The sequence below is a fragment of the Manacus vitellinus genome, unplaced genomic scaffold (assembly GCF_001715985.3).
Source record: "Manacus vitellinus isolate BGI_N305 unplaced genomic scaffold, ASM171598v3 scaffold_31_pilon, whole genome shotgun sequence".
NCBI classification, from domain to species: Eukaryota; Metazoa; Chordata; class Aves; order Passeriformes; family Pipridae; genus Manacus; species Manacus vitellinus.
Window position 1 is genome coordinate 2,541,963 of NW_021940379.1, and position 21,455 is coordinate 2,563,417.

Genomic DNA, 21,455 nt, shown 5'->3' on the forward strand with positions numbered 1-21,455 from the left:
TAGAATTAAGACACAGCAGTGGATCTTAAGAACTGGAGCTGTTGTGGACTTACCAGCTGCAGGGATGTTTTGGGACTCATGGCTGAGGTGAAGGGCACAGACTGATCCAGCTCAGCTTGCAGGGTATCTTGAGCATCCAGGTTAATTTAAAAGCTTATGGAAGTGTCCTGAGTGCTGCACATAGACAGGTTTGCATTAAAAGGAGTCAGTGTTTTTGAGAGGCTGGACAGACTTAATTACTTTATCTTGCTGGGTTGTGAGAGCAGTTGGAAACAAGCTCTGTGGGTAGAGCCTCACAACCAGGGCTCCTCAGTTATTTGGGTGGCCCTTCATCTGACACAGTGACAAGTTCAGAGCCTCAGAGAAGGACCCTCCTAAGTAGGGGTTGAGCCTGAACTGAGGTTTGGTTTTGTGTGCCAGTAAGGTTTGGAATTTGGACCAATGGCATAGGCTTAGTATTTTCTTCATTTTCTCCTTTAGTTTATTGTAAGTAACCCCCTGCCTGCTAAAGGCACTTGCTGGCAGGTCAGGAATTTGGAGGATGAACTCAATGGGCCTGTAATTGTCAGGTTCTGCTCTATGGGAATGCTGGTTTTCCTGATCCCATTCTCAACTCTGTATTAAGATGGGGTTTGGAATTCTTACGTGGTAAGAAATGCAGCAGTTTGGGCAGTTGTTTTAATCACATCCCCTGTGTGTGTTTAATTCCAGAGGCCGCAGCAGTGGCAAAGGACCACCTCAGCCTACGGTAAGTTTGGGGGTTCTCCTCCTTGTACCACTCCTGGTAAGAGGAAACAACTTAGAGACATAAGAATAGCAGATACTGGAATGTTCTCCCAGTTTTTTCCTTTGGATACTTTAGACTGAGATACAATTTTCTAAAGAGTAGCATCTTGCATTCATTTAAGTCTCCTGGGAGGGTGAAGGGGTGGAAGGTTCTCTTAAACTTTTGACTACACTTACATAAATATTCTGCATTTTCCTGCAATTCTAGTTGTAGATGTGAATAACATTTAGCTTGAGGCAGTGCTTTTTGAACTAGTTCCTATTTGGAGATTCTAACATTGGCTTCTCCCTTAAAAGAGATTTAAGACAGCATTTAATTAAATAAAAATAACTATTTTGTTTAGCTTTACTATAAAATTGCTAACTCAGTATTCTCCTACCCCCAATGTCTTTAGTTATTCTCAAGGCTATATATGATTGAAGTATAGATGTGGCTTGACTTGTAGAACATCATTTTATCAGAGCTAAAGATGTGGATCTTTGAACTGCACCAATCAAATATTTGCCCATTTGTTATTGGCCTGGTTTGCAAAGATGGCAAATTTGGGGGTATGGAGCAGAAGTAGGAAGGTTTAAAAGGGCCACAGTTTACTTATATTAACGTTTATTGAAGATATCAAGGCACTTGAGTAAAAATAAAGAAGCTTTGAGGGAGTCTGGTGAAAAAGGCCATATGCAGACACTAAACATCATCCAAGTGTTGGTCTTCATGTCCTGTGTGCTGAGAGCTGAGCACAGGAGTGTCCTCAGACGTGTCTTTGCAGCCCAGGGAAGTGGCTGGCACACAGCAGTAAGTGGATTAAGGAGCTGACAGTTGAAAAGATGTGTTGTCAGTGGAAAAGCTCAGAATATGGTGAGGTCCCTGCTCATTTCACAAGCCCAGAGTTGGCAGGGAGAGATACCAGTTATTGCAGCAAAGCACAGACATCCTCAGCAGTGAATGTGTCCTGGTGGTACCTGGTGAGCTCTCCCAGTCAGGGTTTCAGATCCTGGTGCTGCAGTGAATTACTTTGGACTGTTTTAATAACAGGGTTTGTAGCAATTTGGCGCTCGACGATTCACCGGCTTTGGCTCCTGTTAACGGGTGTAATCAGGGCTGGGAGATGAAAAGATGTGGTTCAGCAGCCTGAAAGCACCTTTTCACTTCTGCAGCACTTGGAGTGCCTTGCTCTTGATGGCTCTTAAGGCAGAGAGGGATGTCAGCAGGGCTCTTCCAGTCAGAAAACAAAGCCCTGCTGACGCCCCTCGAGTCTGTGCATGAGCTTCACCCAACCAGCCAGAGAATTTCAGTATTGAGTGATATTTCCTTGTTTATTGAGTGGGATTTTTATCTTGTTTGGAAGGGTGTTAGATCTTTAATTGGTCAGAGAAAAGCTAATGGTCCTTTAGAAATCTCCTGTGTCATATTCAATATTAATTTAAACATACATTCTATGTATATTGCCTGAGTAAGGCTTTGAACCAGTGTTTCTAGGAACTCATATGAAGGCCAGCATTGGTTTGGGTGCTCTGAATTTTAGACTTGTTACAAGTTTTTCTCCTGTGTTCATGATTTCTTTCTTATTTTTCAGATTTCTTTCGATGGCATCTATGCAAACATGAGAATGGTTCACATACTCACATCAGTTGTTGTAAGTCTTCATGTTTGGAAGAGGGGAAACAGTTCCTGTAGTGACAGAGAATTGTTAACTAGTCCAGTAATTGTAATATGATGGAGTGAATATTAAATTTTAGGCACTTTCTGCGAACTTGATCTCAGTAATTCTGTATTTTTGACTTGGAAAGATTTTAATTTGTAGAGGTACAGCAGATTTCTTAGGTGCACTGGTCATATTTTGAATTTTCTGTTTTTAGAGAGGCTATGGGTAAATTAAATGGGTCTGTGTGCAGGGATTAGAACCCTTTCTCCCAGATTCCAAAGGAAGTCCTGACATGCCAAAATTAAGTCCCACATCTCCTTGAGTCCAGGTTAAGCTTTCATCCTTTTTTGTACCCACACATGGACAGATCTTGGTTTTCAACAAGAACTTCTTTGTGCTTTAACTGGTCAAGAGTCTTGTAAAAACCAAATATGCTCCTGTGAGTATCTTTAAATCCCTCCAGAGCAGCACATACACACCCAGCTGTTTGCAGCTGCAGAGCACAGCAGTGGATCTGTAAATTGGCAGGTGCTGAATGAGGAGATCTGACTGAAAATTGAACTGTTTTTTTACACAATGCACTTATGTAAGGAATACATGTTTAAGAAAATCACTGAAATGCCATTTGTCTCGTAGAAAGTTATATTTTCATTTTTCTTGCGTTCTAGGGATCCAAATGTGAAGTACAGGTGAAAAATGGTGGTATATATGAAGGAGTTTTTAAAACCTACAGTCCTAAGGTAATTTTTTGACATTTTGACTCTTATTTTCAAAGCTCCTGATAATCAGTGTTTGATTAAAACGTGACTATTTTGTTTAATTCGAATATTTACTGTGAATTATTTTGACTACTTGCACAAGCAGATTGTAAATGTCTGGGGTTTTTTTTGCAAGTAGGTGAATTTATTGAGTAGCTGATGGTGCATTAATTGAGAGCCTTTCTGTGTGTCCCACAGTGTGATTTGGTGGTTGATGCTGCTCATCGGAAAACTGCAGAATCCAGTTTGGGGCCAAAACGTGAAGACATTCTGGAGAGTATCCTGTTCAAGTCTTCAGATTTTGTGATGGTGCATTTTAAGGATATGGATACCAATTATGCCAGAAGAGGTATATTTGTTTTTAAAATTGTTTGTTGTCATGAGATCATAAGTCAAGGTTTTTTCAAAGTAGGTGCTTCAGGATCCGAAAATTAAAGTTCACATTCATATTCTTAATTCTTAGCGAGTGCAAAACTCCTGAAATCTCAAATTTATCAAATATGTTTTAAATGGGTTGCAGAACCTTTGTGAGGCCACTTGGCTTTGGTGTCTGGAAGGCAAAGCCTTTGTAGTTTTACAAACCATTTTATAGATTCTGTGGGAGATCGACTTTTTTTTTGTTTTATAAATATCTTTTCTAAATTATGCTGTTAAATGTTATAGAAGAATCCGTGAAGACACAAATTCTTTAGAAAAAGATTCTTTTTCAGAGTTGATTTAGATACAAAGTCTATATTGAGTTAACTTCTGTATCTAAACATGCATTCACTGAAATATTGTAAAAATACTACTGCAAACAGAGCTCAAAGATCTTTAAAAATCCTCAACTTGTGTTTTTCATTTCTGCTTTGCTACTTGTAGGCTTTCCAAAATACAGAAGAACCTTGTGGGGTGACAGACGGGTCTTAAAATCTTGAAGACATGGCTTGAAACTGTCAAAATTAGATTATTTTACAGGCAGTCAGGCAGTTTTCATACTTTTACTGTGACCTCCAAGCCCCTAATTATTTTTCTGGAACCTGAGAGTCTCATAAGTCAGACAGCTCAATTCCTGTGCAAATTTCTCTCTTTTGGGCAGCAAATTTGAAGGGGTTTTGTGCCTGTGTTGCTGATTTGCTGGGATAAAGAATAAAAGCAAATGCACAGCTTTGTGTGTGGGGTGGAATTGTATATGTGTACATTTACAGGTTGATTAACAACTCTCTCTGGGAGCTCAGTGGTTATTGCAACATGTTTTATTCCCATTATCAGAGACTTAGAGATGTGTAGGGACAGAGGACTTTTAATGAGATCTTTCTCTCTTCACCTTGTGTGGATGTTCTTGCCTGATTTAAAGCTGAAGAATGAGAGGTTTGTTTTGTTTTTTTTTCTCAAGGAATTTTGCTTTTCCCAGAAGATGATGCATAATGTCAGAGCAAGTGTAGCATTGAAATGCAGATAGGTTCCAGGTTCTGGATGGGACTTGGAATTTAAATTACACAAGAGCTGTTTTATAATGGGTCTGCTATGAACTTCACTTTAATGTTAATGCAAATGGGGCTCTGCCTTATCCAGTCTTCATAGATTTTGAACAGACTGAAGGAAAAATACGCTCCTGCTTCTAGGAATGGACATTTTCTGGAAGAAAATGACTGCTTCAGGTCGAGCAGTCCCTCAGTTCACTTTATTAGGTGGAATATCTTGGAGTGTAAATCTCTTAAGTACTGGAGAGGAGAGTTGAAATAAAGCTGTAGAGACTTGGAGCAAGATAAACTGGAAGGCTGCAAAACTTGATAACTCATAGTGGGTAAATTAGTCTGCTTTCCATTTTGTCTCGAAAATGTGTTATCTTGAAATGACACTTGGAAGTGTAACTCTGATCACACCTTGACATTAGAGCAGTGAGGGGCTTTCTGCTTCCTGGGTAATTAAATAAGCAAGGATTCAAAAGAATGGAAGTGTGTGAGCATGCACACAGGAACTGCTGGCCTTCTGTAAATAAACCCAGATCTTCATGGCAGTGGGTCAGATAAACCTGTGATTCACAGTGAAAACTGAGTCTAAACTCCTGGATGAGGAGATGGTGCTCCTTGTCTTGGGAACCTGGTGCTCAAAGTGGGACAGGGACAAATACCTTTAAATTGTCTAACCCTCAGTGTTTTTTGGCTTTCACAGACAAGTAAGGAGACAATTTGGAAATATTTGATTGGAAAGGCTTTCTCTGCTTTAAAAATGTAGTCCAAGAAAGGGGCACTTCACGAGCTCTCTGTTGAGAGGCTTACCTAGAGTAGGGATTGTTGTCAGTCTCACCTGGAATAAGGTTTGTTGGGATCCCTTTGTGTAGTTTCTTACCCCTTAGGAGGCTGCTGGAATTTTGGGGAGCCCTAGAACTAAACTTAATTTCTGCAGAAATTTGTGTTTTGAAAATTTTAGTGCATCCTGGTTTCCCAGTTCAGCATCTGGAGTAATGTGGATTTTTATTCTGGCTTTTATTCTCTGTCGGGCTAGAGGAGTTTGGGCAAGAGACTCCTGAAGATGTTCACTGGATTGAGTCACAAGTCAGGCAATAGAGACTGGAAGAGGACTGGGAAAAAGCAGCAGGGAGAAAGAGAATGGGATGGAGAAGAGAGGAAAATACAGTTGTGTGTGAAGAACCATCCAGCAGAGCCTGCCAGGCAGCTCCCAGTGCTATCAGAGCGGTGCAGCTTTGGGGCAGGAGCTGATAACTTGTCCTGCAGCTGCATCAGAGTTCAGGGGAGGGAACACCAGGCTTGGGGTGGGTGAAATTGGGAGCAGCACAGGTACATTTGTGCCAAGCGTGACACTGCACCTTCAAATGCACCACTGGAGAAAGAATGGTGTCTGCCCAGATTGTAGAAATTGGAAGGGTTGGGAGAAAAACTTTTAGGTCTGTGTGGACAGGGGTGTTGTAGCAGTTAATGTTTAAAAAGTAAATCTGTCCCCACTTCCCAGGCCTGTATTTGCAGCTCTGTCAGTCTGCACAGACCTTTCTGCTTGTGCAGGTGCTTGTTAGGCTTCAGAAGGAATGGAAAGGATCACCTGAGGTCTCTGTGGAACTGAGGTTTGCTGCAGTACAGGCTGATGAATGACACATGCTCTGGAAAACTCAGGTGAAGCTGTGTTACACCCATCACCCCCTTTCAGACTGTTCTGTCTGCCTTTAAATTGGGACTGACACCGAGTTCTGCACATGCACTGGAAATCAACTGCTCCAGACCTGCTCTGAGGTGCAAGTTGAAATCCTGGGCTGTGCATTAACACGTCACATCTTTCTGCTTCACCTCTTGAGTGCTGAGATCTCAGAGCTGCTGCGTGATCTGGTTTTACAGAAGAAGCTTCCAGCAGTGTTTCCTGGAGCCCTAAACACTGATAGTGCTGGTTTGCATATGATTCAAATTTCACCAAGGCTTTGGAGTTGCCTTCTTGGCTTCTCTTTAAAGACAAGACAATTGAAACATCATAACTACTGTTAAAGTAAAAGATTTCTACAATGTTTTTATTGGGTTTTGGCTCTGTTGCTGCACTCTGAGAAAAATATCACAAATGCAATGAAAAACAAGGCAGAAGAGAATTGGCTTTTAAGGCTTTTCCTTGAATTAGCACTGCAAGTGGCCTCCTTCCAGGGAAAGTGTTGCAAGGGGAATAGCAGTAGGCATCTTATGAACAAAGGAAGGAAATGTTGGCTCAGCTGAGCTGGTGGTAACTGGTTTTAATGTTTCAAATCAGTAGTAAGTAGTTACAAAACAAATGAGAGTTTGCTGTTGAAACCTTTAAGGTGAAAGCTCAGTTTATTTTGGGCCTTGCTTAGGCTTGATCAAAGCTTCAGTGTGAGCATCAGCACCTTTGGCAATGATGGGTTTCATGGCATTTGAACTGCAGACTTGCACTTAATTGCATATTTGTGCTCTTCACCATTAGCAGCTCAAAATATGTTTGTGGGAACGAGCACATTGGACACTGAAGTTAATTAAACCCTGACTCCTAATTGCTCTATTCTGGCACTTTTTTCTTTAACTCATTTAATGGCACATGCTTGAAGAATTTGCCCAAGCTGAGTTTTTCACAGAATGTATATTTTTGATTTGTATTACTGTGATTTTCTCTTGTCCTTGGGATTTTTTTTCCAGTTACCAGGCTTTAAAACAGAAGTAGATCCTTGATACCCAACTCCTTTGCTTAGGAAATGTCACATTAAGCAGGTACAGAGGCAGTGGGGACTAATTGAGTGTTACAGCTCCAGCCCTTTGTTTCACCAGGTTTTGTTTGATCTTTAACTTGGGTTTTACGGTGTAGAAAAGGGATTGATTAAAAATTTGGCCGTGTCAAGGTGTCATGTGAATTGCTCCTTCAACAGCTCAGAGATAAGAGGCACCAGATAAGGGGAGGCTGAGCCTGTGCAGTGTCTTGTCTGTTATTACTCTGCCAGTCAGCACTTGGAGCAGCAGCTCATGTTTTAGCTCCTACTTTGCTAATAATCATAAGAAGAGTGTTTTTGTTTTGGAAACTTTTATTTTTAGAATTTTTTTACATACGTTCTCAATCTTGTTGCTCATTAATTTCGGTGGAGGCTTGTTTGACTTGCTGGGTTTTTAATCTTGGTCTCCCGTGTGTCTGCCAGGCTGTTTGTTCCAGGAAAATAGTGATCTGTGCCTTGAGGTACCGTTCTGCTACGTTTAAACTTTGCCTGGATGCTCTGGAGACCATATTGTCTGACTGGAAGTCTGCCTTTGTAGCTTGAATTTCTCCTAACTCTGGACTTTCTTTGAGTTGTAGAGGTTAAACTGGTGCAGTCTCGCTTGTGACTGTCATTCTAAAATGAGAAATGCAGAGTAGTGAAGGTTCCTGTGCCCCATGATACACTGGATTCTACTAGGAAGCTGAGCAGTGACTGTATACATCTTATTCAGACCTGTAGCATTTGGTAGATAGAGGAGTTTTTGTTTTGACTCGTTTTTCCCTCAGTTCATCTGTGTCATTACAATAACAGCACTGCTGGATGTTTATGTGGCTGTTTAAATAAGAAAATTAGTGGGTTGAGTAGATGAGTCTTGTTAAGCTGGTATTTTATTCACTGTATCCAAAATGGCACAGTTGTGTGGAGTTTGCCTGAAGGAATTTAATAGAAATGAAGGAAACAGTGCTGTGAAACACAGATTGTCTCCATTAGGCCTCCTAACTCATATTTATCTAATCTCAGTGGAGAAGAGTTCCCTCTACTCCCAGAGAGGTAGAAACAAAGTTCACAGTTTTTAAAGTGCCATGAGCAGCCTCCAACTTGCATTTACTGTAAAACGTCCAATCTGAGTGGGTCAGACTTGAAACACTGAATTAACAATGGTTGGGACAGGAACAGCTCTGGTTTGTCTGGGTTAAGGCAGAGTTAACTACAGGGTATTGAAAAGGTACATGCAGAGTTTCCAAATAAAAGAGCCTTAAAAATGTGCTTTTTAGCTACTCCTTAACTGTGGATTGTAGCACTGTGTTGCTGTGTAGTTTCAGAAGACATTTGAACATATATATAGTATATACTATAATACAGTATATTTTAGAAGTTGTTTGTCTCTGTGTGAAGAGATGTTTTCAAGTTGGAATAACTTAGAAATCTGTAGGTTATTTGGAGGATTTGGGGTTCCTTTGTGAAGCAAAATGGGGCTGTTAATAGTGAGAACATTACCGAGGTTTTACTATGAAAATGATCTTTGCAAGGTGGGAGATGTTTGATTAATTCTGTGAGAGGAACTCAAGAGTTCAGCTCTGCCTGAATTCAGCCATATAATATAAAAAACTCCACCTGAATTTGGATCCTATGTCTTTCAACTCCTCCTCTCTCCATATCTGTTGTAGTTCCTTCAGAAACAGGTAATTTTTGGCAACCACCGTGTCTCTGCACCTTGCCTTTCATAATGCTTTTGTTCCCATAATATATAACAGAAAGTTAATCTCTTTGTTTGTGCATGTGGGACTTGGCAGGATCATGTAGAGAATCTTGCAGTTAGTTGGTGATTTCTGTTGTCAGCCTGGGTTTTTAGCTCTTCTGGACAGTTGGAGTGATTGAAATTTGGGATCAGCACATAGGTAGGGCAGGGGCACCTTTTGTTTCATATAAGCTCATTAACAATGTTTAATTGCTTCCTCACAGTTCTTTGTGTATGGGTTGAGTGAGCATTTCATGGGATAGTGCTGGATGTTATTAGACAGGCTCAGCACAGTTAATTTTCATGCCAGATCATACCAATAAATGCAGAACTTCACTGTGAAATGGGGTAAAACAGGAATAATAAGCAGTGTCAGCAGCCTCTCTTTAGAACATCTTCAGTGATTGTGTAAAAGCTGTTACATCAGTGGCCAACTTCATATGTTGTGAATTCTTTTCATAAGAGCTTTAAAGTCCATTTTTCTTAGGAAGATTTTTAGATCTTGCCAAAAGTTAATTTAGGCCATGTTTTTCTGTATCTGGCACTGCCTGGTGGTTTGATTGCAGCTTTTCTAAGGGTCTGAAATGTTTGCTCCTTATTTTATCAGTAAAGGATAATAGGAAATTCTGGATTGAAGACTTACTTATATTAGGCTGATTTATTTATTTGAAAGCTTATACCAGGCTAATTTGATTTTTTGAAGTTCTGCTTAAGGATGGCAGCTCTGAGATGTAGTTGCTTACAAATATGAAAGCCTGACTTCCTTGGTGAGTGGCTTTAGATATTTTTATACAGCATTTTTAATATTCTGGTATTATTCCTTCTTAAGTCTGGCTTGAATGAAACATGAACAAGTAAAAAAATAGCTTGTGGTCTTTTTTTTTTTTCTTTATGTTTTCATAATTTTTTTAAACAATGGTGGAACCTTTCTGGTTATTTATTCTCGTATGTTGGTGGGAGCAAGAGGGAGAGAGTTCCTGAATATTTCTGTGGGATTTGGGTGAGCTGCTGCTTGGAAAAGCTTTGTCAGGAGGGAAGACACTTCTGTTCATGTCCCAGGGAATGTGTGTGTGCATGTTGGTGTGTTGAGGAGTTGTGGAAATAGAAAAATTCAGATATTTGAAGGGAAAATTGTAGTTTACCCATTCAGGGAATGGGATTGGGTTCATGCTTTTTTGATATTTGCACAGTGTTTTAGTGTGCAGTTGTGTGGGCTGGTTGGAAAATTATATTATACAAGCCTTGGGTTTTCTAGAAGAACAGGGATCCTCAGTCTTTTTTTCTCTTTTTTTCCCCAAATATTCATGTAGTTGGTGTAAAATATTTTGAAATAACTGAAAATAATTCTGTTCTTTGATATATTAGAAGTTAGTCTGGACTTCCATAGTTATTATAAATTTAAAGTAGGCACCTTTCTAATGTCCTGTTGAACACAGCAGCTGCAAGAGAAGGGGAGTGATGATTATTGAGCCTGTGATTGAGCTGCTTTTTGGTTGTTCCTCAGATAAAAACCAGGGTACTTTTCCAACTGATTTCACCCCCATCCCTCCCTGCTCTGTTGCAGATGCTTTTACTGATTCAGCCATCAGTGCTAAAGTTAATGGAGAACACAAGGAAAAGGATCTTGAACCATGGGATGGAGGAGAGAACACGGCTTCCGAGGAGCTCGAGGCACTGGAGACAGATGTGGTGAGTGTTGCTTTTTTGTGCTCTCTGAAAAGAAGCCTTGAAAGAATTCCTTAATTTTAATCTAGTAATGAACTTTGGAGTAAAATCGCTGTCCTGCACTGTGATGGTGGATGTTCAGGCTTTGCCAGCAGCTGCCACAGTACTTTTTACCAATTTGAATAAGAAAAGCTGGATTTCAAATGCCACTCGTGGCAAATATTGACAAATGGCAGCTGCTGTGGAGAGAGACATGTTGGGCTCAGGGACTGGCAGAAAGAGCAGCTTTTGTTAAGGCCTCCAAATTCAGCAATACAGCAAAGTGATTTATGTTTAATCAGAGCATCCCTGCCTGACTGTCAGTGCTTTTGGAAAGGATGGGGAGATTGTGCTCAGCTCAGTGTCCCTGGGCTTCACATGGGGAAATGGATGGAAGTCTGAACCCAAGCACAGATACAATTTTAGTAGATTATGAACCATTAGATGAGGAGTATGGTCTCCAGTGCCATTTCTTTATATATCATAGCCAGCTCTTACTCAAGAATGCATTATTTTAGCAAAGTATTCAGATTACAGCATATTAAACAATGTTATTGATTAGAGGAGAATCTACTCCTGTTACTGTGGAGCATATTTGAGTAGAACAGCTCTGTCAGTTTATTGGGATTTATTAGAACACTCAATACTGTCAGTGCTTTTATAAAATATTCAAAACATTTCTTGCTGTGCTTGGGTGCTGCAATAGCAATTTTACTGAGGGGGGGAGGTTGTGCAGATCAACAGGAGTCTTGAGCCTGTGCTGGGTCTCAGGTAATTACATTAATGCATTTGAAAAGTTGCAGCACTTGCCACAACAAGAGATGTTTCTAATAGTCAGAAGTGTCAATTTGCACCTTTTGGAAAAGGCAAAAAGACATTAATGTGTGCATTTCTTGCTAGCCAGTATTACTCTAGTATAGAGTGGGTATGTATTTAGAAAAAACCCTCAAAACCCACACAAATACACCCAAAAACTGGCTTTTGAAGGTAAAATCTGCATCTTATGAGCAAATTTCCCCGAAGCAAATTGTGGCTTTATAACTTTGTTATCTGGACAGTGAATTCATAGGCCCAGGAAAGAGGCAGAAGGTTTAACTTCTGCCATCAGCCCTTAATTTTAAGGGAATGTGTTTCCAGTGTCATTTTGAAAAACAAGCATCATTTTCTTCTAGTCTAATGGATGGGATCCCAATGACATGTTTCGTTACAATGAAGAAAATTATGGTGTAGTATCAACTTATGACAGCAGTTTATCTTCTTATACGTAAGTTCCAAAATATTTTGTTATTAGATTTGTATTTAATGTTCTCCCTGGTTTGACAAACTTTACATTCTGCAGCTAATTTTGCATAGTTTGTGAAGCTGTGGACTCAAATAACTGAAAAAGCAATGAATGAATAGTGCTTAAGAAACCTTGCCAGCGTTCTGTGAATAGTTTGATGTAGAAATCTTTATATATTCCCTTAAATGGGCACAGCTCATTCCCATTGCAACATTTGCTGAATTTAGGCATGTAATAATGCTTATTTATTCCAGGAATAGGGTGGAAAACTGGGAGTTTGTCTTTATGTAGCTGCTGTACCTATAGATTTTGTTTAACCCAGCAGAGCAGTTTGACTAAATCCTAATTTTATTGAGACAATTGATCTGGAAGATACTGGAATGTGGAAAAGTTGCTGATAACCAAAGGGGGGGTTGTGTACTGGGGATGACTTGTTTAGCAGACTTGTCCAGCTCTAAACCAAAGTTTTACTTGCAATATAATAACTGGAATATAAATATAAATGACAATCCTGATATATAATATAAATTATAAAGTTTATATATAAATAATAATATAAAAACTGTGATATAGAAGTAGTGTAAAGCCTGCTCTGGCTGCTCTGGCAGTGTGGATTTATTCCCAATAGTCTGCAGCTATAATGTTCACTGCAACTGCAACACAAATGGACTGCAGATGTTCAGCAGCCATTGTGAAATGTCTTTAGTGTTTCCCCACTCTTTTAACCCCCAGAGCAGAAACTTCTTTTTGAATATCAAGGAATGGCAGTGGATATTTTGATTTTTTGGTGTGCACTTTGTCTACAGGTTCAGCAGTTTGATTTTCCTGTTTGGTTCAAACAGACCTGTAACATGGTGATAATCAAAGTGTCCTAATCGGCTTATGTCTGAATCCTGGGGAAGCTGTTCTTTCCTTCCCTTCACTGCTCTAAGTACTTTTTGTACTTTTGAACTTTAGTCTTCCATCTTTCTGCTCTCTGGATATTAATGGAAACAGATTAAAAACATGAAGGTGGCTTTAAATTAATTCCATTTTTTTTTCCTAGTCAAGCAACTTGCAACTGGGAGGCTCTTTTCCTGATTTTCCAACTCTGTGATGAGCAGCAGTGTTGATAAATGCTTAGATGTGCAGCTGTAGGATTGTAAAGGATTTATTGTTTGATTGTTTTCTCTTGCTAGAGCTAAGCATTAGCAGGTATAGTTTGTCAAAGTGCATCAAGGTACAAGTTTGGGTCCAGTAAATGTATTAATCAGCTGCTTCTGTCATCACCAGGGTTCTGAACAATGTCATCTTGTGCATCCCCTTTCTCTCATCTCTTAGAAAACACAAAATCAATCTTTGCCTGTTAGGTTGCAATATATCCCTTCCTTTTCTTCAGTCACTTTAGATAAATGAGGATTATTGGGTGTTCTCCTTCCTTATGTTCCCAACACAAGGTCAGTGAGGCTCATGACCAGGTTTGTGTTCGTGCAAACCTTATTTGAGCCAAGGCTTTATGCTGAAGGGCGAGGTTTTGATTTAATATTCTTGCAGTTCCCATTGATAAGGTCAGTAGATGTCTTGACTGGCCAAAAATACGTGTGTGGGGAAAAAACTTGCGATGCAGTGGCCGAGTGCTGGCTTGGAATTTGGCAAAGCCACTTGTTTTCCTAGTTCTGCCACCAACACTTGAGTAGTTTTGCATATATTATTACATATTTGGCTTGTATCTCCACTTACTTTCTTTGGTTTTCTTTTGTATATGATTCAAAATATGAGGAGTAGTGGTTATATAATGCCCAGCAGAGCATGGGCCAAACCTCAGCTGTGGTCTGTGTTTTTATGGAGTTTATTCTAAAGTAAGGTTGGATGGAACAACTTTTGCAGCTCAAAATCGGGGGAAAAAGTGGTTTTGTAAAACCTGACACTTGAACAAAAATTAGAACAGGTAAAAAACAAGAAGGGTGGACAGAAGGAGGTGCCAGGTACAATCCCATCTCTAGTTATGTCTTTCAGTGCTCATGTATTGAATTTTGACTCAGTGCCTTTCCCAAGGGATGCTTTCTGCAATATGCCATTACCTGCTATAGAGGGATATATGGAATGAGTGGGTTTGAGGTCCTGGGACATCAGAAGTCATGGACTTCTGGTCCTGTGCTTTCAACTGTTGCACTCATCTTTTCTGCAGTTATTCATAACAGGAAGAGCTGAAAATTCTATGGGTGGAATTACCAAAGGATTAAGGATGTAACTCTCTAATTTCAGTAGGATTGTGTCTGCTGGCAATGTATAAATAGCTAAAAAAATTCAAATTTGGGCTCTTGGAGTAACTTCCTATCCAGACAACAGACTGATGCTTTTTATTCCTGATGTTCTCAACCATGTTAAAAGTTGGAGCCTTTGCACAGCTTTAGAGACTGGGGCTTTTGCAAGTCATGTGGAAAAGTTCTGCTTTCTGACCTCAGCTCTCTGGGCAGGTAAAAGACACTGAATTTGCACATAATATCAAACCAGTCCAGGAATATTGTCACACTAAAAAAGACAGCAAGTCTGCTGGCTTAAAAGCAAGGGTTTTTTCACTCTTGACTTGTTTAGAACTAACACTGTGTAATTTTTGTAGCTCCTTTGTGCTTTTGAATGCATTTCAGAGATTCTTTTCCTTTCCATTGTCTTTTAGGGTGCCATTAGAAAGAGATAATTCAGAAGAGTTTTTAAAACGGGAAGCCAGAGCAACTCAATTAGCAGAGGAAATTGAATCAAGTGCCCAATACAAAGCTCGGGTTGCCTTGGAAAATGATGAAAGGACAGAAGAAGAAAAATATACTGCTGTTCAGAGAAATGCTAATGAAAGAGAAGGACATGGTGTGAACACTAGGTACTTGATACACTATGAATAGTATTTTTATTTAAATTATGGCGGTGTTTTGGGACTGTAGCAGTTTGCTCATTGAAACTGAGCTTTTCCAGCAGGGCTGATCAGGTTGGGAACCTTGTGTAAACAATCCTGTGCTGGTTTTGGCACCCAGGCTGACTTGTACACCTCTGCCTGGCCCTGCATTATCTCTGTAGGGAACAGACTTCCCCATTCTGATCTGTCACCATGGTGAATTCGTACCAGATTACAGGAAAGGGCAGTGGTTTGGGTATGTCATGGAGAATTTCAGGCATTACAACTGAATCCTTCAGTGTCTGGGGGCTCATAAAGTGGACTGTGTGGTCACTATCAAAAGCCAATTCATGAGGTGACTGTTAGGTCAACATCTGATAGTATTTAATATTTTCCTTTAGCTTGATCTGAGAAAGATTAAAAAATACCAGCAGAGCACTCCATCAGGTATTTTTGGTGCCTCTCAGTTCTGTCTTAAGACTGATAGGAGTTTGCTGTGTTTCAGAGAAAATAAATACATTCCACCTGGACAGAGGAACAGAGATGTCCTGTCCTGGGGAAGTGGAAGACAAAACTCACCAAGGATGGGCCAGTCTGGCTCAGGCCCACCAATCTCAAGGTCTGGATCCCACACTTCAGAATTCAGCCCAAACTCTGGAGCAGATCAAAGAGTAGTTAACGGAGGCAAGTATCTGAAGTCTAAATGAATGTACATTTTTAACATTGCAGAGAATTGCCTAATTATGTTGCAACTGCACATGGAGTGAGTTTAGGATGTGTATTCCACAAGCTAGGGTAGCATCCATCATTTAACACAGAGGTGGTGAGTTGGACTTGGGTTTAACTTAGAGTGGAACTGCATTTAGCTGCACTGTACTTTGCAGAGCAGAAATGTCATTTGTTTTCCTTCTCAGACACCTCTGTCTTAGATGATGGTGCAGAGTGTGGTTTTAAAGATTAAAAATTCCTTTCTGTGTTCCACTGCAGAGCTCTGTGTGGAGGAGCAGCAGTGCTGACACCCAGTGAAAGGGGGGTGGCAGGAGGAAGCTTCCCTTCCTGTCTGGTGCATGGATCAGTTTTGTTTCCCATGGAAAAGAATAAAGCAAGTTGCTGACTTTATGATGGTGTGGGATGGGAAACAAGAGAAGTGTTAGGAAAAGGAATCCAAAGCCTTCCCTCCAAATGGGTATTTGAGTATTTTCTGCTGTACACATGGGTAGTAACTAATCAGACATCACTGGGCACTGCGTAGCAGGAGTTGATGTTCCATAAACCAAAGCCACCATTTTTGAGGTGGCTTTCAGCAGTAGCCTGTCCTTGAGGCATTATTCTTAAAAGTTAAAAATGCCGTTCTGTGAAATTGCTGTGAATAAGTGAAAAATGTATAATACTCAAGTGATCTATCTGGAGAGGAAGTCTGAGAAACATCTAAAGGTAAGTGAGACTTTCTTTTTAAAGACAGAGTCAGCTGTATAAGGGATGGACAACTGAGCCTTGCCCAAACAATGCTAACCTTGAAATTTTTCTGTAGTATTTGTGGTTTCTGTCATCCTGTTACTCTACTGAATTAACATCATATACCTAAAATATTCAGAATGGCTTGTAAATTCAATTAATTCTGTTTTGGAAACCATGAACCCTGTATATGAAACCATGAACCCTTAGATTAAAATCCTCCATTAATACTTGAGATAACTGATAAAGGCATAAATGTCAGGATTCAGACACTGAACACCGCTGTTTTTTGTAAAGATACAGTTCCTAGCTGGATATTGCTCATCATTTGGTTTGCAAGTAGCACTTTGTGTAGTTATGCTGTTTGTGACCAGCTGTTTGAGACCCTCTGGTAGCTGTTAAGGACCTTGGTGAGTGCTGGGTGCTGTAGAGCATTGATATGCCAGGCTAACAGATCAAACTTTACTGTCTATTCCTTAGTAGTATTTGTAGATCCTAATTAACCCTTTGGGGAGCTCGTGCCGTTCCGACCCCAAATTCGACCCGAAGTGGTGGAAACAACCCCGCAGAGCCTCTTGCCAAACTCAATCCCCAAAGGGTTAAACGTGCAAAATCATTTTGTCATATTTTTACTTTTTTTTTTTTTTCTGTTGGACCTTTCCCCCCCTTCCCCTTCCCTCCCCCAAACCCCTAAACCCCCCCTTCCCAACTCCTCCCCCCCCCCCCCCACCCAAGACCCCCCAACCCCCCATAATTTTTTTTTCTTTAGTTTTTATACTTTCCTTCATATCATTTGTTCTGTCAGGTGTTCCCTGGCCATCGCCTTGCCCATCTCCTTCCTCTCGCCCACCTTCTCGCTACCAGTCAGGTCCCAACTCTCTTCCACCTCGGGCAGCCACCCCTACACGGCCGCCCTCCAGGCCCCCCTCGCGGCCCTCCAGGCCCCCGTCTCACCCCTCTGCTCATGGTTCTCCAGCTCCTGTCTCTACTATGCCTAAACGCATGTCTTCAGAAGGTACAATACCACAATTTGTTCATGGGGTGTTTTTTTTTTTTCTTTTTGGTTTTTTTTTTTTTCTCGTTTGTCTTCGTTTATAACTCCTCCGTGAGTTTTAATTGACAAAATTTGTGGTTTTTTTATTTTTATTTTGGTTTTATTTTTTTTTTGTTTCCTCTTCATTACTTAACCTATAATTTGTGTTTTAACTTTAGTTGATCAGACTTGTTTCTATTAACCTTTTTTGGTTTTTTTTTTGTTTGTTTCGTTTGTGTTAATTTGAAGAGCTTTACAAAAACAAAACAAAAAAAAAGAAAAGAAAGCTGTGAAATTTCCCAAGTTGGTATGAAATTAAACTCAGCTTTGGAAACGCTGCTCAGTGTCTTAACTTAACCTACAGCAACATGCAGGACCTGATAACTTTAGAGAGCATTTCTAGGACTAAAATTTAGGATATATTTAGAAATATATATTTAGAAGTTTCCATTTGGAAATTTACATTTAGAAATTTCCATTTGGAAATTTTCATGTAGGAATTTACATTTAGAAATTTAAAATTTAGAAATTTAAAATTTAGGAATAAATTTAGGACTACTTTTATTCTTATTTTCTGACTATAAATTTATATAAAATATCAATTTTAATACAGCTGTTCCACAAAAAGCAGTTTCAAATTTAACTAAAATCACTGATTTACCAACAATAATAATGAGTATGTAATAATAATGAAGCATGTAAAACAGCCAGCAGTAATAATGATAAGAAAAATTCTGGATTCAGAGAAGTACACTGTGGAATGGGATAGGATAAGCTGCTTCAAAGGTGAATTTGTAGGGAATTTTTAGGTCTGTTTACACCGATCAGAACAATAAATCAACTCCTTAGCAGTCAATAATACACAGAGAAGGGCTGACCTGTGAGTCTGTGGTAACTGTGTGCAGAATTATCTGAACTAAATCTGTCCTGTCAAGGTACAATAATGATCCCGTTTTACAATTTTTATTTAAGTGCAGTTAAATAAACCCTGCACAGCATTGTTTAGCAAGCCTGGAAAATGCAAACTGGTTCTGTGAGAGAACAGTCATCCCACTGACTGAAGCAGTAACACTGTTCTGCAGCCTGATAAATGCTCAGGGTGGTCCATGACCAAAAAGTGGATGATGGTCACGTGTCTGGCCTCCTGTTGTCCATTTGTTACGGCTTTTTATATAGTCAGATACTGAGAATCCACCTGCAAACTCAATTATTTTCTTAGCCCCTGTGGTTGATTTGTCAGGCCTGCACTGAACTGCTGCTTACTGCAATGTTTAATTCCTGCTGCCAGGAGATTATTGCTGGGAAATGTGTATTCTTTAAAATCCTCACCTGTATATAATTTGGATTGAAGTGTACTTGAGATTCATGGGTAAAATAGAGGCTGATGTTTAAAGATTATGTAACCAGAGAGATGCTTCATATTGTAGAACCTTATCTGAAACCAAAAAGCCATTATCTGAACTTTTCCCTATTATTGACCTACATTAAAAATGAAAAAAAAAAATAAAAATCAGCCGTATCATGTTTTGTTCACAAAGTTTTTCCTTTTCAAGTATCAACATTTGAGTCTGATCTGGTAAAGAAAACGTTTGTTAGGATGTAAAAACCGTATTGCTGCTTAGAGTTGAGCTTAACTATTGTGTGGCAGCTGCAGAAGCTGTTCAGAATTCCTGTACTCTCCTGTGGCTTTGGCTCCTGGTGTTAAACATGCATGACTTGAACCTTGGGACAACAATCACTTGCTCAGTTGCAGTTTTGCTGACTGGTGAATGAATTGTGGCAGTGGCTGCAGCCGCTGAGCCTCGGTGCAGAATGCCCTGCTCAAATTGCCCCGGAGCATCGCTCAGCCCGCGGGGACTGGAAATGGTTGGGATCACTGCCCACCTGACAAAAACACTGGAAATTTTTCATTGGAATTGTGCTTGTCCAGGGCGAGCTGGGCCACCAACCCTTATGGCTTGTCTTGCACTAAGCACTGCTGGGTGCTTGGATTCAAATATTTGAAATGCAGGACTGGCACACCTGTTTCGAGGCTGATAAAGCTTCTAAATATCCATTTAGAGCTGGCCTAGCCAGGTGATGAGTGTTGGCAGCCTGGCTGGACCAATGGCTTGGCTTTTTTAGTCTGGTGGATCCCTGGTTCCAGTCGATGTCAGTGTAAATTGCTTGACTTTATTACTGAATTACTGAGAGTTATGAGATGAAATCCAGGTTTGAAAACCACATTGTATGTTTTTGAGAGTTGTGAGATGAAATCCAGTTTTTAAAGCAAGATAGTATGTTTGGATACTCCCAGTGCCGGGCTTCACTTACTGTGTGGGTTGTTTTTCTTTCCCCAGGGCCTCCACGGATGTCTCCTAAGGCTCAACGGCACCCTCGAGGTCACAGAGTCTCTACTGGTAGGGGTACAATTTCAAGTGGCTTAGAATTTGTATCTCATAATGCACCTGGGGAAGCATCTACTGCTGCAGTGGCACGAGGCAGCCCTTCAGGTGGGACGTGGTCATCAGTTGTCAGTGGGGGTAGGTAAAGCTTGGCTTATTGCAGATGGCTTGCAGGGGGACCTTAGAGTGGGAATGCTCAGCAGAATCCTGCCTTTCCAGACAATTCAGGCTCTGAATAACCAAATCCTGGGCTAACTTAGCTTAGATGAAAGTGGGAGAGGGATGTTCCCAGTAAAAGAGTTGGTGAGTTGGTCCTTCAAGTGCAGGATTGTCCTAATTGCAGGGCCAGGTGGTGTGTGAAGAGAAAGGGAGGAAAAATGTGGGAATTAGTTGTTGAAAGGATTAATTCTGAGGAGGAATTAATACTGGAGGAGGCAGGAGAAGTTAGATACATTGCATGGCATCACTGAGTTTGGTCAGTGGCAGTGTGGCTGGGCTGTGGTTTTTTGAAGGAGGTGTTTGCATAGAGGAAGGCTGGTGTTAAAATGATGCTCAAGTTAAGTTGGATATATTTTTCCTTTAGAAATTACATGGATTTTAAGTGGTGATGTTGTTCTTGTCTACTGTAGGAGCAGCTGTAGTCAGTGTCTCCTTTTTTGAATCAGTTAATGGGGTTTTTTTGAATATTTGACTTTTCAAGCTCAGTCTTCTGACACAGGCTCTAGTCCAGAGCTTTTAGGTTGAGGCCATGTTCTAGTGGGCTGTGAGCAGCTGGGTGTTTCCTTGGGCAGGTGAGAGACAATTTGGTCCTTTTTAGATCCTTTTTGGGTACTTCTTAGCAGTGCAGAATTCTAGGGGAGTGTAGTGGGAATGCATTTTTCAGAAGGAAGGTATGAATTAGACCCACGTAGACCTGTTGCCTTGTGGAAAAGATTTTAACTCTTGTGTTCTGGCATTATTTCTGATTCATCTTTGCTCCCCACACCCCACTTTATATATTATTAACATGCAAGTAGGACTGTTAAACCACTTACCTCTCTTTTTCCTCACTCACTGGGGGTTAATATGTGACATAAAGCGCTAACTTGCCACAGTGGGGTGAGCAGGAAGCAGGAGGTTTAAACAACTTGTTTAAATTTCTTATTTAAAGAATATACAGCTTTCCTTGCTGCTTTAACACAGGGGCAAAAATATACATCAACTATTCCTTTTTTTCAATAGGCTGTGTTGTTTTTTTTCCAGCTGGCAAACCTCCAAAAGAGGACGCCGGAAAATGGAGGGGTTTTTTCAGCCCTTTTAAAAAAATGTTTTACATCTGGTTGTGTGGAGACCTGCCCACCTTTTGTGTTCTGCCTGAAACTGTGTTAATGTGAGCTCTTGTAGTTGTACTTCTGGGGGGGGCTGGGGAGCATTTTGCAGCTTCACAGTGGGACTGAGAGGGCAGTGATGTGTATTAGGGGCCAATCTGCAGAGAAATCACCCCACTTATCTGAAATTCTGCGTTGTAAAGAACTAGGAGATGTACCTGAAAGGTAAACAGGTTTTCAGTTACTCTAAAAAGTATTTTAAAGCATGTTTTTAGCCATTTTAGAAACTGTTGAGCAGCTGAGGAAGCTCATCCTATAACTATTC

General features: G+C 40.3%; 1 protein-coding gene across 10 annotated transcripts in view; it reads left to right on the forward strand.

The window, feature by feature from the left end:
• Positions 1–714: 714 nt before the first annotated feature.
• Positions 715–21,455, forward strand: part of ATXN2 (ataxin 2) — a 44,296-nt gene continuing 23,555 nt past the window's right edge. For 5 of the 10 annotated variants that reach the window (XM_018076240.2, XM_018076242.2, XM_018076246.2 and 2 more), the window contains exons 1-10: positions 715–748; positions 2,358–2,417; positions 3,095–3,166; positions 3,383–3,533; positions 10,664–10,788; positions 11,976–12,067; positions 14,742–14,939; positions 15,457–15,635; positions 17,212–17,421; positions 19,779–19,961. In XM_018076240.2, the coding sequence (XP_017931729.2) occupies positions 2,385–2,417; positions 3,095–3,166; positions 3,383–3,533; positions 10,664–10,788; positions 11,976–12,067; positions 14,742–14,939; positions 15,457–15,635; positions 17,212–17,421; positions 19,779–19,961 (1,243 nt within the window). In that variant the 5' untranslated portion in view covers positions 715–748; positions 2,358–2,384. The remainder of the gene's footprint in view (positions 749–2,357; positions 2,418–3,094; positions 3,167–3,382; positions 3,534–10,663; positions 10,789–11,975; positions 12,068–14,741; positions 14,940–15,456; positions 15,636–17,211; positions 17,422–19,778; positions 19,962–21,455) is intronic. The other 5 variants (XM_018076245.2, XM_018076247.2, XM_008926682.3 and 2 more) reach the window with 5 other exon arrangements.